Source organism: Odontesthes bonariensis, chromosome 12, assembly GCF_027942865.1.
Source record: "Odontesthes bonariensis isolate fOdoBon6 chromosome 12, fOdoBon6.hap1, whole genome shotgun sequence".
NCBI classification, from domain to species: Eukaryota; Metazoa; Chordata; class Actinopteri; order Atheriniformes; family Atherinopsidae; genus Odontesthes; species Odontesthes bonariensis.
This window is the reverse complement of record NC_134517.1, coordinates 13,697,521-13,713,448: the sequence shown is the minus strand read 5'-3', so window position 1 is coordinate 13,713,448 and position 15,928 is coordinate 13,697,521. Positions and strand designations below refer to the sequence as shown.

The 15,928-nt window shown below is 39.5% G+C and overlaps 1 protein-coding gene across 2 annotated transcripts; it reads right to left on the bottom strand.

Moving 5' to 3' along the window:
• Positions 1–3,416: 3,416 nt before the first annotated feature.
• sympk (symplekin) lies at positions 3,417–15,639 on the bottom strand. Of its 2 annotated transcripts, none has more exons than XM_075479157.1 (27): positions 15,564–15,639; positions 14,995–15,122; positions 14,508–14,573; positions 14,140–14,193; positions 13,951–14,024; positions 13,722–13,848; positions 13,360–13,609; positions 13,075–13,245; positions 12,751–12,990; positions 12,322–12,473; positions 12,080–12,230; positions 10,714–10,936; positions 10,482–10,632; positions 10,157–10,392; positions 9,967–10,048; positions 9,773–9,886; positions 9,545–9,692; positions 9,234–9,394; positions 6,416–6,524; positions 6,125–6,225; positions 5,946–6,036; positions 5,686–5,787; positions 5,195–5,382; positions 4,834–5,010; positions 4,280–4,369; positions 3,898–4,071; positions 3,417–3,774 (listed from the first exon to the last, which is right to left on the bottom strand). In XM_075479157.1, exons 2-27 carry the CDS (start codon positions 15,055–15,057, stop codon positions 3,607–3,609), a joined length of 3,663 nt encoding a protein of 1,220 aa, XP_075335272.1. In that variant the 5' UTR covers positions 15,058–15,122; positions 15,564–15,639; the 3' UTR covers positions 3,417–3,606. The 2 variants fall into 2 exon arrangements, with proteins under 2 accessions (XP_075335272.1, XP_075335273.1); XM_075479158.1 differs by having other exon boundaries at positions 14,995–15,105; positions 15,564–15,628.
• Between the last annotated feature and the right edge of the window lie 289 nt (positions 15,640–15,928).

Sequence of the window (15,928 nt, the reverse complement as noted above, 5' to 3'; positions counted from 1 at the left end):
AACACCATCTCCCAATTAAGCCCCAAGTCGTTCCACGAAGCCAGCTCAGCTGCATCTAATCGAGGCTGATTCAAGCGAGGCATATGCGAGTGTACGAGGAGATGCGCGACCGCGCGAATTGAGAAAAAATAAAAAATTTTAAACTTCCTTTTTATTTAATTTTTTTTTACATTACACATGAAACATTTCTATATTATACGCCAGGGGATAAAAGAGGTCACATTAAAATATTCAAGTGTTCACAGATGTCAACAGTAATCACTTTCTGATTGTTTGAGAATTGAATGGAGGTCATGTACTGCCTGAGCTCACCGAGAAAGCCAAGGCAAGGCAATTTTATTTGTAGAGCACAATTCGTACACGAGGCAATTCAAAGTGCTTGCTTCAAAGGAAAGAAAATATGTTTTTTTTTTTCATGAATGTCTATTTCTGGATATGAAATTATGCCATTAAAATGATGAGGTTGATAATAAAAGTTATGTTGGCTTTTTCTTTGGTTTTGTTAAAGTCATAGAGCCCAAACAATAGACTCCTCCAAGATAAATTAAACTCGTTATCAATATTGTTAGCGATAAAGTTACAGATATCACTCCACAGTCTTTGGACAATAGGGCAGTGCCAAAATAAATGGGCAACAGTTTCAGTATTAATAGAACAGAAAGTACATTTCACATCAATGTTTTTTTTTAATCAGGTTCTATTTGCATTACAATGAATTCCATTGTGCTTGAATTTAACTGGACTTAACTAGTTTATTCTCTGTTTAAAGTCCCTTCAGATGATATATGTTGTGAAACTGGCGCTACATAAATAAACTAGGGCTGGGCAACGATTAAAATTTTTAATCTAATTAATCACATGATTTCCCTGATTAATCGCGATTAATGCTGGTATCAGTTGTGTGTTTTGCCTTTAAGTGATATTTTAGACTGGAACTACTACGGTGAGAAGACAATTCAACTTGACAGAGTTTACAGATGACTTTGGTTCTGTCGACTCCACTGTCTGGAAGAACTTTAAAATGAAATTGGCCGAGTAAACGTTCCGTACCCTTCTCCATGTTTGGTGGATCCGCCGATTACTTTCTTTTCCGGTTCCGCAGCAGACAGCAACAGACTTTTACAAAATAAAAGCCTGTGAACAACAAACTTTTACAATAATAAAGAAAAAAAATTACACAGGAGTGGTCTGTGGCGTAGTGGGTTGAGCAGGTGCCCCATATATAAGCAGCTACAGTCCTCGTTGCAGCTGGCCCTGGTTCGAGTCCCACATCGGAAGGCCCTGTGCTGCATGTTGTTCCCCCTTTCTCTGCTTCCTGTCTTTCTGAACTTTCCTATCTATTGAAGGCTCAAAAGCCCCCCAAAAAAAAAAAATTTTTTTAAATAATTAAAAAAATAAAACCTGCGTTAATGCGCGATCAAATATTTATCAGCGTTAAATAATTGACGAGTTAACACGATAATAACGAGTTAACTCGCCCAGCCCTAAAATAAACTAAACAAAAACGGAATTGATTTAACACAAAAGTTTAGTCGAGGATCATTAGATAGTTCTGAAGTTTTCTGGTCATAACACAAAGTATCAGACTATGTCAAACCTTAGAAAAGTTTTGGTCACAGGAACCAAGGTGTGAGTGGTTGTGAAACTTCCTAGGTAGGAGAGACAATGCTGCACTGCACTGCATACGTGACCCCACTCATTTCTGTTTGTTTGGTTGTTTTGTCTTCTGTCTGAGGGTGTTCTTGGGTTTGAGGTGCACTGGCATGTCATGTTTGGAGAAGTTCCTTCAAAGTTTCTCTGAGACTCCTGCCACATACGGAATTACAATGTTTGCAACTGTTCTTCTTAGTTTTTCTTACAGCGTGGTTTGGTGCAAAAGTCTTTGATGATTTGACAAAGGCTCAGTTGGGATATTCACAGGTTTGAAGAGTTTTCTTGCAGTGCTGATGTTCCGTTTGTCTCAGCCCAGTGATGTAGAGTTCTGGTGACAGCCAGTGTTTGTATTCTAGTGGATGGTGTGAGTCGAAAAGCAGGTACTGGTCTGTGTGTGTGGGTTTCCTGTAAACGTGAAGCCTGATTTATGATCGGCGACGGAGATCATTCCGGAGACACTCTGCGTCGGCCAAAATTCCTATTTCAAACTCTTTCAAAAAGGACGGCGCTAAACCGGAAAAGTGATTCGGGAATTTATGTTGTTAGCCAACCAATCACAACCCTTGCGGTCTCCACGAGTCTCCGTCTCCTCGACGGATAGATAGGAATTTTGGCCGACGCACGCAAGCGACGAAGCGCGTCTCCGGGAGGGTCTCCGTAGGCGACCATAAATCGGAGACTCGCAGAGACCGCAAGGGTTGTGATTGGTCGGCTAACAACATAATTTCCGGAATCACTTTTCCGGTTTAGCTCCTTCCTCTCAGAACAACAACACCGCCATTTTTGAAAGAGTTTACTGTGTGCTGGTCAACATTTGGTCAAAAATGATTTGTATTTCAATTTCAATAAGCTCCAACTCCAACAACAGTCTTTCTCTCTCGGTCGCCATCGTTCACTGTGAGGAGTGGAACGGAGCCGGAAGGTAAACAATCAATCAACGACTTTCACGATAGACGTCGCGAGAGTGGGTCGTCTAGCGTAGCGACGCCTACTGATTGGGAGGTGAATTGCCGGAGAACTACGCAGAACTTCGAAAGGTTAGTGACCATGGAGTCGGATTGACGTATAGCGACGGAGAAGCATACGAGGCCTTACGTGTTAAGACTTCCAACCATAAAAATGCAGCTGTCGACGTGCAAATTGGGTTCAGTGACACGTGACTGTAACGACCCTCTTTGCTTATAAGATGATATCCCCCACCATCTAGTTTAGAATTGAAGAAGCCTTTCTGATGAGAAGTGAAACGTCTTCAAGATCCATCAAGTCCAGTTGCCCTTATTCAAGCTCTTAGGATTACCATGACCTGCATGACTGAGAATCTTCATCCCCATACAGTAACATACTTGGAGTGTAGAACCATTTATACAAAACACGAGTTGTTCACCACAAAACTTCAGGTTTGATAAGTTACCATTAAACTAACTACAACCTTGTGATAACCAAAATACAATTCTAGACTTTGAGCTTTAAGAACTGATATTAATAGCACAAGTCCCATAATCAATGTTATTTGTACAAAAAGCCAGAGCACAATAGCAAGGGCTATAGCACATATGATGTGTTAAGTCTTTTGTTTTATGTATATTTTCTTCCTTTTGATGCAAAGCTACATCACAGACAGCCCTACCGGAAGAGCGTTCAGTGGTTAACAGAAAACATTTTGTGCCACTGCAGATGATCACAATGTCTTCTATACAATCAAAGATGGTCTATAATTGTTGATCAGATTAATGCCATTGGGGATGGATGAAACAGAGTCAGAATCGAAACCAGTTTTCTTATTCATTTGCCAACTCAAAATGACTTGAAGGCATATGGAATGCTTTCATTTACAGATTTACTTTTTCTCTTACAATCTGTTCTAAAAAATACAAACACAAGAACTGACTTTTTTTGAAATGCTGAAAGTCTGCAGGATATTTGTGGAAATGTTCATTTATTTTCAGTGCTTTCTTATTCTGCATCCTCACTGCCACTTCCTGTTTCAGGTCCTGTGATGTTAGCTTCCGCTTCTTTGACTGGCTCCTGGTGGTCTGAGGGTTCTGGCTGAGACTCTTCCATGGGTTCTTCAACTGGCTCTAAATGAGGTGCCGGTATTTCAGCTTCTTTTGCTGAATCCACCTGAAGAAAAGTAATGGCATAAATACTCGTTTTAATTTTTTTTACAATGTTGCCACAGGTAATGCACATATAACATATACAGAGGATCCGCTCAATTTTGTTTACACGATTCCAAGAAGTTACCTTTGAAATACTATCAATAATTTCTTCCTGTGTCACTGGATCAGCCTCTTCTTGCTCCATTGATTCCTCCTCATCTTTCGCAATGGCTGGGTCTTGCCGAATGGGCATCTCTGGCTCTTTCTGTGTGATGATGGGAGTCTCCTCTACAATCAAGGCAGCTGAAGCAGGTTCCATCTGTTAAATTAGAGAAAAAGCTACGATAAGAACCCCGCAAAATTATGGTAAATTACACAATTTAAGCCAATGAAATGCCTGAAAAGAAATAAGTAAGCAGAGTTGGAAAGACTAAAATGAAAGTAGATGCAACATATTAAATACATTTCTCACTGTAAATCATGAATCATACATGGCAAAGAAAAGCATCTGTGCAATCTTCGGTTACCTCATTCTCCACTACTGCCTCCACAGGCGCTGGCTCTGGTTTTTTATTTGCTTCCAGGACAGCCATGATGGAGGAAGGTATGTGAGCTTGCTGTTAAAGAGAAAAAGGGCAGCTGGTTCATAAGGAAATTCCAAGAGAAACACAATGTTAGAGTAGAAGACTCCAAGATGGCAGCCACGGTCGCAAACCTCCCGCCACAAGAACAGCTTCTTCCCCTCTGCGGTGAGCCTCACCAACAAGGCCCGCTGTACCCCCCCACTGACATGAACCCCCTATCCCCACTGACACTACACGTTATATTAACGTACTGTCTCCCTGACGGACTCTGCGTTACATTAACGCACTCTTCTGCCCTCAGCTCTTCATTTCACTAATTACTTTGTACATATATTTTTATTATTTTATATTTTATTTCATTATTATTATATATATATATATATATATATATAGTTTTTGTTTTATTGCACCAATCAGACCAGAACAAATTCCTTGTAATGTGAAAATTACTTGATGATTCTGAAATTGGGTGAAGTAAACATGGGAAGAGCTCCAACCTGATGAGGTGTGAAGGAGAGGACGTGCTGCAGAAGAGGTGCCCTCAACTCCGGACAGCGCTCAAACACACTTGTCATTTGTGCAGGCGGCAGCTGTAGGAGCACGCTGTAAGACTGAGGCTTCGTCCTTTGGCAGCATTTCACAAATCCTTCCCAAACCTTGGGATACTTCCACACCTAAGACAAAATAACAACCATTGAGTAGTTCAAAAAAGGATAAAACATATATAACCCCCCCCCCCCCCCCCCCCCCCCCACCACCAAAAAAAAAAAACCCAGCACTTTCAAAGCTGAAGTTTTAAACAAGTTAAAGCAGAATACTATTAACTTTATTATCATTTGGATTTAGCTTGGTGCAAACCTGCTTGACAATGAGGCGGGACAGTATACTCATAACAAATCCACCCAGTCGGGGGTACATGGTGAGAGACTGGATGACTGTGCGCATGAGCAGTATAGGGAGAGGATTCTGCTCCATCAGCTGCTGCATCACCACAGCCAAAACCTCAGATGTGTACACGTTCTTCTCCCCGAAGCAAAGGTTGGTAGCTGTTGTATAAATGCAAAGCAAATTCTTATTACCATGGCAACTTCAAGATTCAAGATTCAAGATTCAAAGGTTTATTGTCATATGTGCAGTTAGAAACGTGTTTCCCTGTACAATGAAATTCTCTGCTTTGTTGCCCGCACTGGATGTCCAAATATATAATAATAAAAGATAAGATAAAGATAAAATAAGCATGCAACAACAATATTATAACAGGATTCTTAAATAAAATAGAAATCTAGAAATCTAGCCTGTGTACATAATGTGTGGAAACTAAGGTTTTGGTTGCATCTCTGAATACTGACCTTTTATGATTGACTTCATATCACATTTGGTTGAGTCAATATTATGTAAGGAAATGAGCAGATCTCCCGGGGTGAGAGGGGACACGGATGAACTGCCCTCACCTGTAAAAACAGACAGCATCATTCTTAATGTTGATTATTCATCCACAGAAGCAGACAACAAATTCTGTTGAATTAAATCAGGACGTGTATGACATATGATAACAAACTAATAGAGAAAAAAAAAGTAAGGCATTAATGTAAAACACAATGACTCGTACTGTGCTGAGTTCCTAATAGTCTGTTGAAGACCTCCTTCACCACAATTGGGTTGAGTTTGATGAGCTTCGGCAGAGCCTGAATGACTTCATTCTAAAGAGAAAAGCAATCAAAATGGCCAGTAAAAACCAGGAGAGGAATCATGAATAATGAATTCAGAGATGAACATTAAGACCACTACCTTTTCAAGACCATTTATGACCGGAATTAGGAAGCGAACATCTGGCACTCGCTTGTGATAAAGGTCTCGCACTCTCTCCACCAGCTCCGGTGACGGAGGCACTGAATGAAACAGAGGAAGACTCAACTTACACATCATAAATATGCTTAATTTGACTTTCTTCTATTGTGCAGGGGAACTGGGTCATGTGCATGTGAATTCATTTTAAATTTCTGTTTGGCTAAATTCATGCTGATTGACCTAGATTTTCCTGAATAGATAAAGTTACCCCCCCCCTTTTTTTTTTTTTACCTTTATCTGTCAAAATATGCAGGCAGCGTGTAACCAAAGTCTCTGCTCCTTTTGGGCAGTTTTCAACCAAGAGTAGCAGCTCAGGAGAGTTCATCCCCATTCCTCGAATCTAGAAGAAAAGTTAAGATGACACGTCAGTACTATTGACAAGGTATTTTTCTCCATTTATGTGCATTTTTTTCAACCTTCAGTTTTTCAATTTAGAGAAGCTTTTCATCCGACCTTAAAAACAAAGAACCTTTTTTTATATCATGAAAAGACAGAAATGACATGCTGTGAGACTACAAGCGTGCTTTCTCCATTGTTTGAACAGGTGGCTTTAATCAATTTTGTTTTGTTGTAAATCTGTTTACAACGAGAGCTGTGCCACAACTGCCCACGCTTTGCCCTGTGTGGATTTTTTCTGGCAAGTTTAACTACTATCTATCAGTTAAAAATGGCTCTGTACTTACATCCTCGGGAGCTTGTGTGTTTAAATGAATCTCCGTTTCAAAGTTTGGCATTTCTGAAGGCTAAATTTCCAGTTCATCACTAAAGCATTTATCAGTAATGATCTTAAGATGGCATAAATATTACCCTGTTGCATATTGACTAATTAGGCTAAGTGGATGATAAATACATATATCCAAATGAGATTTTCTTCTTCTTCATACAATTAAATTTAACTCTGATGATATGGTAAATGGCAGCCCCCCTTTTTACAGCTTCGTCAAATTTGCTTTATTTTTTCAATTAATTGATTCCTCAGTAAAATTGCTATTGCCAGACATGCTGCAGTTCCATCTGTGCATGTGTAAATACATGTGTAAAGGGCAGCTAATTTTCTTTATGGTAAATGATGCAGTTCTGTCACTTTAAATTTTTTGTGCTTTTATTTTGAAGAGCACCGCTCTTCTTCTGTTATTTCCTGTTATTGCTGACGCTAGACTTTCTGTTCCCGTCTCATCATAACGACATGTGCACTATTGGAATAATGTTTATAATGACATAGATTGGGAGAACACTTGGATCTTGTCATGGAAATTTTTGTTACAAATAATGTACGAGAAGTTACATTTAAATTGCTCCGCAGATGTTATCCAGTCAAGACCCTTCTTGTAAAATACAAGATCAATATTGACACATACTGTTCCTTTTGCGGCAATGTAGATGAAACAATATGCCTTTTATTTTGGGATTGCACCTACTCTCATGTCTTTTGGATTGACCTAAATAATTTTATAAACAACAAAATGGACTTCTATTACAAACTGAACATCCAACATGTTTTATTTGGTCTGACACAAAATGAGGAAAGAAATCCAGGAAAATTTTTATATTATCAACCTTCTATTAATATTTGCTAAATTTCATATTCATTGTACTAAATTTACACACCAGCATCCAAACCTTATTGTATTTAAAGCACTCTTTTCATCCCATTTAGGATCTTTGGAAAATATACTTTGTATAAATTCTAAAGCCAGCAAAACAAGAAGATTATGTGAAGAATATAATTTAATTTAAATCATATACCTGGAGCTCTTTTATTTTACTTTTTTTCCTTTCACTTATTTTGATTATGGATCTCTAATTTAAAATGGTGAAATATATTTTATTTTTGTAACTACCTTTTGTACTATTGTGATGTAATATTTTCCTGTTTATATGTTATGTTCAATTATTTAATAAAAAAATAAAAAATAAATAATGAAAAAAAATAAATAAGGACATGTGCACGTTGCTCCAGAGTTGGTAAAAACATGAGAACAAATTAATTAATTATCATATTCTGCGTTGAAACTTATGAAAGGTATTTATTGTGGTTTGCTCCATGTTTTGTGTCGTTTGACTGTCACTGGGGTGTGTGGAAGATAGGCTGCTAGCAGACAGAGCTTAAACTTAGCGCCCTTGGAGGCAGAAGGAGGTTGGAGGAGACAAATGGTGTATTCATCAAAACAAGTGATTTATTTCATTAAAGACAAAAAGGAAATTGTCATTATTATATTATTTTCAATAAAAGCTTATAAAAGGTTAATTTCATGTAAAAAAATCATTACTTAAGTTTACTAAGAATGATTCATTTAAGCTTAAAATGTAAACATGGTTCTTTGCATTATCTGTGAAATATGGTACCATGGCATTTGTAATTTTGTTTGTATCCATTTTATAGTTTTCACGGTGTCAAAATGTCGGTGGTGGAAAGAGGAATGAATTAAAGTTGCACTAGTCGGAGCTCTTAGCATTTTGTGTGATTAATCCAAGTGGGCCGCTACAACATGGACCACATGGAACTCTTCTCTTTGCAGTATCTTCACTATATAAACTGTGAAAACGTTTCATGCTAGGAAGTGAAGGTCTTTTACTTTCAAAAACAAGATCATCTATGTCTTATTATCATCTGAAATTTGGGCGGTAATGTGAGAGGTCTAAATGAGTTTTTCTTTTGAACAGAGTTAAGGGCCAAGACAGTGCGAGCAACAATAGGCTTTTTATTAGCTCAACAAAGGTTGGTGAGAACCTGCGACGCTTTGACTCTCTCACGCTCTCTTTCACTCTCACACATATCTATATCCCTGTAGGAATTCTCCATAGCGACAAAGCGCTCCCTAGCCCCTTTCCCTAACTCTCATCATCACAGCTCTTACTGTAGTTTTGACCCTCAAAAATACCTTTCCACTATTTGGTGCCCTAAAACATGTTGTACCCCACAAGTGTAGTGAGTTCCTCATTACTGAACCCACTGAATTTACAGTCTGGAGCCCTGTAATGAATAACTTAAACTGACTTCTACAAGAGGAGGCAGAAAAGGAAAAAATAAGATGGAGGAACTGCTTACAGGCTGCTCTATGGCTCGGAGCACACTGCGTTTGATGTCAGCTATGGCCTCAGTGTAGACAGAAGCAAGCTCATGGACGAGCCGATGGTTCAGCGGAAGCAGGGACAGGTAGAGGAACAGACACTGTCTCACCGTCTCTTCAGTCCACGGAGCAGCCACCTCTGTGTACACAAATACACAAAAGCAATGAGGTTACCAGAGTACGGACGCTAACACACTAAGCTACTTTTTAAGGTGAAGCTGCAACAGTAGAAGAGCTGTGTGAAAGCAAACTGTATTATTTGGGACGATGATAAAGGTGCAATGTAAACCTGTGTCCTTATCAGCTCCAAATAGCAGGGAGGGGGGGTTGGGGTGAACCAGAAGCTGCATGTAGTTTAGTGCAAACTTCTCTATGTAGTCTCTGAGTTGGTCTTTCTCATACATGCGCTTCAGAAAAGACAGGGCAGTGGTGCGCACCTGAAGAAAACAGCCATTTTAACATTGGACAACAACAAGAATCAATCACTTCAACAGACTTGTGAGGACCTGAGCTTCACCTTCTCTTTCTCATGCGAGCTGAGATCCAGAAGTACATGCAGATACTGGAACTGCCGAGAGGGCCGTTTGATAATGAGCTCCTTCAGAGTTGTCATGCCCAGATAAACTCGAGACTGAAAAAAAAAAGGTAACAGATTAACTGACATGGACATGTCTGGAAGTAGCTCCACATGAGAAGCTGTGCCTTTATTACCTCATCCTCACAGTAACGTCGTATTACTTCTAAAGCCGATTCTGTTATAATGGGAGCTTCCAACACCAGCTTGGTGAAAAGTCTGGAAGAGCCATTACAGGACACACATATTAAAAGTTAGAGAAAAGGCTGCAGAAACATACTCTAAAAATGCTCTAAAAATAAGGCAGTGATGAGTATCTGGTCTCACCCATCCCTCTGCTCGGGTTTCTCCTGCAAGCCTGACAGCAGAGTGAAGAGACAGTGGTCGTAGCTGTTCAGCAATCCTGAAGGCAGTTGGCTGAGGTAGGTGTTGTACTCTTGGTAGAGGAGAGAAAACGCTAGGTCACTCCTCGTCCTGATGTCATCCAGAATAAAGGCCAGCACATCGTCTTTCATCATCCCCTCAAACTGCGTCACAAGCCTGGAGAGCAGCTTCACTCTGACCTGCCACACACATTTTTAACGGAGATACTTGTTTTGTGGTTACCAATCCCAAAGTGCTTCTTGATCATACGTGATTTAGATTTACTCACGTGGGACATTCCACTCTGTGCAATTGCCTTCTCTGAATGCAAAATGCGCTTCACCGCTTTTGAAGTTAACGTCTCAATATGGGTGTCGGATAAAGGCTGGACAACATCTGACAGCCTGAACACCTTTTTCCTCCCACTTGCCCCTGTTATCCTGTAAGAAAATTCACATAAAATCAGATACGTTTGGCCTATAAAACTTACTGTGCCATATTGTATGAGTTCCTGAACGTACTTGGTCTGGGCAGAGGGAATGATGGGCTCGGGAAGCCTCTTGACTGTCGAAGGAGCTTCTGTGGGGGCAGGCTTCTCAGAGTAACCTCCAACCACAGAGATGGCTTGGCCCACCATGACAGCTGGCACCTTGCGTTTGATAAGAATGTCTTTACCAGCAGAGTCGTCCTCATTTTGCTCCTCTTTGCCCGTTTCATCCTCTCGTGCTTTACACTGCTCAAGACCTTGATATGATGTATATAAAAAAAAAATTGTTTTGATTTTGGTGCCAAACTAATATTCAGTACCACTACAAACAAATTTGCACGACTGCTTAATCAATTTGATCCTTTATCTGACAGACACAATTACAATGGAACTTCATTATGCTTAAAATATAGAAACGCATCTGGAATTTCATGCCAGCAGCACACTCACACAGAGTTGTGAGGGATGCAAAGAAAGATATAAGTGTTTATGGAACACATAAGTAACACCATTTTAGAAGATTCTACACTAATGATGTCAGAATTGTGAATTAAAGGAGCATTCACCAACAAAATGGTATTTTCTTTTTTGCACAGTATTTTTATTACTGTCTTTTTCAAGTCGTTTCAAGTCGTGTCATTCTCAGAGTTAAGCAGCGGGTGTAGGAACTCCGCCGTGAGGTCAATGGCAGACTGTGCGACTGGGACAGCAACTGGCTTAGGGACTGAGAGGGGGGCTGGCTCCTCTTTGTCCTCATACAAGAGAAATAAGGATAATAGAAAAAAATAAAAAATAATAATAGTAACAAAAATAAATATGCCTATATAAAAAATAAAGAATTACATTTAAAGAAAAAAAAAAAATAATAATAATAATAAAAAAAAAATAGAATTAGCGAAACAACAGCACAAATTGAACAGGGCGTACACTTCAAGCAATGACAAACGTATTGCATCCCTAGTACTCTATGTACGTGGACAAATTCTCAAAGAAGATGTGAGTAGCCTATTATGGGTCTTATTATTGATCATTGTACTTAGCTAGGTGATCTAAAAAAGGCTGCCAAGTCTGGTAAAACTTCTTGGGGTTGTTTATCATGCTGTCTCTAATTCTCTCCATGTGCAACACAGAGGTAAGGTCTGTCAGCCATGTCTTGAAAGAGGGGTACGATTTCTGATTTCCAGTGCATCAAAATCAGTCTCTTTGCTATTATTATTCCATACATAATGGTGTTCTGGACAAAGAGGGTATGAGTAGATAAAGACCGAGAATAACCAAACAGTGCCACCTCTGGCTCAGGCTTGAACACACAAAATAGTATTTTCAAGCAAGGATGGATCATGTGTTACCACTTTGTACCAAACTGTCTGAGAATCATCAATAAGTTAGTTGTTACCAACCTGGACCAATGCCGGCTGCAGTCATCTGTGTAGCCATCAGCCTGGCCAGATGTTTAATTTGGGCATCAGTACCGGCTGACTCCACAGGTGTGTATGTGGCCTGGAACGATGCTGGCATGACATCAGGCAGATACACCATGCTGATGAGCACCTAGGCATTGAAACAGAACTAAGATGTGAGCTGTAAGGCAGAATGGGGTAAAAGAGTAGGAAAATAGACAGAAAAGGCTGCAGCTGCTCACCAGGTTGGCTACATTCTCAGAGTTAAGCAGCGGGTGTAAGAACTCCGCCGTGACGTCAATGGCAGACTGTGCGACTGGGACAGCAACTGGCTTAGGGACTGAGAGGGGGGCTGGTTCCTCTTTGTCCTCATCATCCTCCATCAGAGCTGGCTCTGAACTCAGGGTAACAAACCTCATAAATACCATATGTACACACAAGGATGGATGATTTTAAACTAAAGATTAGTTTAGACATAGTTATAGCATGACACCGATTTAAAAGTAGTCGTAGATATGTAATACTATGTGTTTGGTGGCCCAAGTGTAAAACCCCCCAAAATATATGGATATGCAAAAAGGTAAACGGTAATGCAGAATAAAAATGTAAAGAACCTGGAAAACCATGAAATATTTTCATTAATTTATTTACATCTGAGTGGTCTGACTCACCAATCTTGACCTTTTTACCCTCTGTGTATTGTTCATAACGAGGCCTTTTACGTTGCTCCCGTGGTGCAGGAGTGTATCGGGTTATTTCGTTCTGGGGCATTCCTAGGTCCAGTAGCAGTGTGCTGATTTGACCTTGGAACTCCAGGCTGCATGGATGCTTGAGAACGGCCACCAAGTGCAGCTTCAGATTCTTTCGAACACTGCTGACCTGAGACTTGGCCAAAGTGGGAGGCAGGTTTGCTAAAAGAGGGAAAAAGACTTGATCAATCACCAGAGACAAAAGTCAAAGGGACTTAAGGATTTGACTGACTGAAAAGCACTCACCATGCAGTGTCTCATATGCTTGCACCACTTCTGACATGAACATTGGTCTTTGACGGGCAATAGTGGCCAGGGAACCCAATGCTGTAGTGAGGTTAATGCTGGAAATAGCTGGGTGGACCATGAACTTCAAGAGCTTCTCCAGAGCAGTCTTTCCCTCCTCACACAAAGTGTCTGTTGATTACATAGCACAGCAGAGGTATGTTTTAAAAGATGAGCACTGCATTGCAAAAAAACAAAAAAAAAAGGAAACCCTATCTCTTCTCAACAGGATTCTAAAATTCATACCACAGCGAATGTAAGAGTGATCTTTGGGAACTTTGTCCAAGCTGATGTCGCCTTCCTGACGTTTGGGGACATCAGACTCAGATGTCCGTGGCGAAAGAATGATGATTAATGATTCTGTAAACTTGATGGCATGAGTTCGAACACCATCATTCTCAGAGTCCAGCAAGGCCAAGACATCTCCTTTCATCTGTGTGACTAAATCCCAGCATGCTTCCTGCATCTCTGAAACCACTTTGGAGCGCACCAACCACTAAAGCAGGAAAGTAAAAAAAAAAATATATAAAAATAATTTTTAAAAGATGGAAAAGAAGATCGTAGTCAAATTCTCCAGCTTCATTTATAGAATGATGTACTTAGTATACCTGTAGGGTCACTTTGTACAGCTGAGTGAGTGTGAGGATGGCTTTCTTCACCACATTAACACTGTCGTCCTTCAGCAACATGTTCAGGTTGGCGATCAGTCTGAGGAGGAGCTCATTGTCCCTTTTACTGATCAAGATAAAAAACCAGCACAAGATTGATAAAAATCAGCACAACATATTTCAAATGTCAAAAAATGTACAACTTTGAGACACAAGACTTGGAACGTACCATGCTTCCTCTATAAATCCAATGACAAACTTTCTCACTTCAATAGACTTGTCCGTCTGAAAAGCGATTATCTCCTGCAGAATAAAAAGACCAGTGCCAGGAGAATTATCAATAAAACTTGAATTTACAAGGTTGACACACACTGACAAACCACAAATAGCTATGAAATCTGGGTGCATGCTTACTTACATCCAAAAAATTGTCAAGAAGTGATGGATCTTTGTTGATGATAAGCTCCTGAACCTTAACGTAACATAAATTTGTTGAGTAAGAACAGTCCTATTCCCCCTTACACTTTTATGTTGTTATTATAGTATTATACACCAACATATACAGTGCCACACAGAAAGCAGGGCAGCACCCAAGGAAGATTAAAAAAGTACTGAATTGCAGTTTAATCATTTAAAATCTGGAGAATAATTTCCCCAAAAATATCACAAAGAATTGGAATTATGCATCTATATCAGCTCTACGTGATTTAAAACAGCTTTCATTGATATGTTTTATATTTGATATTCTTGAGAGTAAACAAAATTTAAAACGATTAGACAACAAACCTGTTTAAGAACATTTAGCTTTTCATCTGTGGGTATCAGAGCAGCCTGATTCAGAAGCTCCACGACCTGAAAGGGAAAAGCAATCTCAGTGAACTCCTCCCCGTCTTAAGTAAGCTTAATTCAGACTAACAATGTGAATGGCTGCTAACTAACCCATATAGCTGATACTGTTGCATACATATTAGACATGACATGTTCAATAAATGTAGTCAGACATTTCGGTATTTCTGATATATTTAGCTGCTCAAAACAAAGGTTAAACTCTTGCATTGGCCATTGGCAAAGGTTAGTTGTATTGTACATATACTATAACATTGTACAGTAGGGTGATGTTTAAACAACAGCTATTGAAAACTCTGGATTAGTCAGACAATGATCCGATTGTGAGAATGCAATGATTTAATACCATAGCATCCAATCCTTCAATTCAACTAATATAAATCTCAGGTCAACATATCCCGGTAAAAGAATCGGAGTAAATACACACCTTTTCACTGGTGGTCATATCGACAACAACAGGAGTTCCCCCCTCATTTGAAGAAGTCTCCATGTTGCTGTTCTCTGTGTCTCACTGTGTGGATAACGTGCTCTCCAAAGTCTATAAACACAGGAACCCTGTAAAAAGGAAACCGCGGCAATTCTGGGAGCTATTTCTATTATAATCAATCAATATTGATCACAGTGACGTTGTAAAGTTATAATGTCAGACTACTTCTCAATAAGAATTCCACAAGTCACCGATAAAAAAAAAAACACAGGCTTAATTGTGATACATTTCTATCACACTGAAGTGTAAACCGCACAATTCATATAGTGTTATTGACAAGCCTGTACGTACAACAATAACCACCGCTTTAATCTCAGCTAATTTGCGCGTTAGCCTAATGCTCAACATTACGCTAACTCGACGAGATACTTTATCTCCATTATAACAGATATGTAATAGTTATACCATTTAACAGACTCTTCACTTTTGTTTTCCAGCAACAAATACATACATACTGTGCAACAAACTTTAACACAAACAAACTTTAACTAGTACAAATATTACAATACCTTGGCTAGCCTGCAAAGGAAGCTGCCATGTTTGATTGAAAAAGCTGTGACGCTGTTCTTCTTCTACTATTTTAGGCACGTGAAAGATGTAGCGGCCGCCTGCTGGAGACACCATCAACGATTCACAACTGAGGAGAGCATTGCTTCTTGCTCAGCTACTATACTTGTATAATTACGAGAAACATTGTCATTTCTAGAACAGTAACAAAATATCTAGCCTCGTCAAAAAAATGTTAAGTAATGAGGGTTGTTTGTTTGTCCTCTTAAGATCACCACCACAAAGTGCAAACAAAATAATAAGTTGATGAAGATCGTGTTAAAATAACAGCTACCCCGTTTCTTGACAAATGCTTCAGATATTGTAC

Excerpts from the sequence above, each read along its gene's own strand:
- sympk (XM_075479157.1), bottom strand. The coding sequence starts at position 15,057 with ATGGAGACTTCTTCAAATGAGGGGGGAACTCCTGTTGTTGTCGATATG. Across the intron at positions 6,525-9,233 it reads TCCGAGCCATAGAGCAGCCT|ATTCGAGGAATGGGGATGAA; the intron begins GTAAGCAGTTCC and ends CTTTTCTTCTAG. Across the intron at positions 6,226-6,415 it reads GCATATTTTGACAGATAAAG|TGCCTCCGTCACCGGAGCTG; the intron begins GTAAAAAAAAAA and ends TGTTTCATTCAG.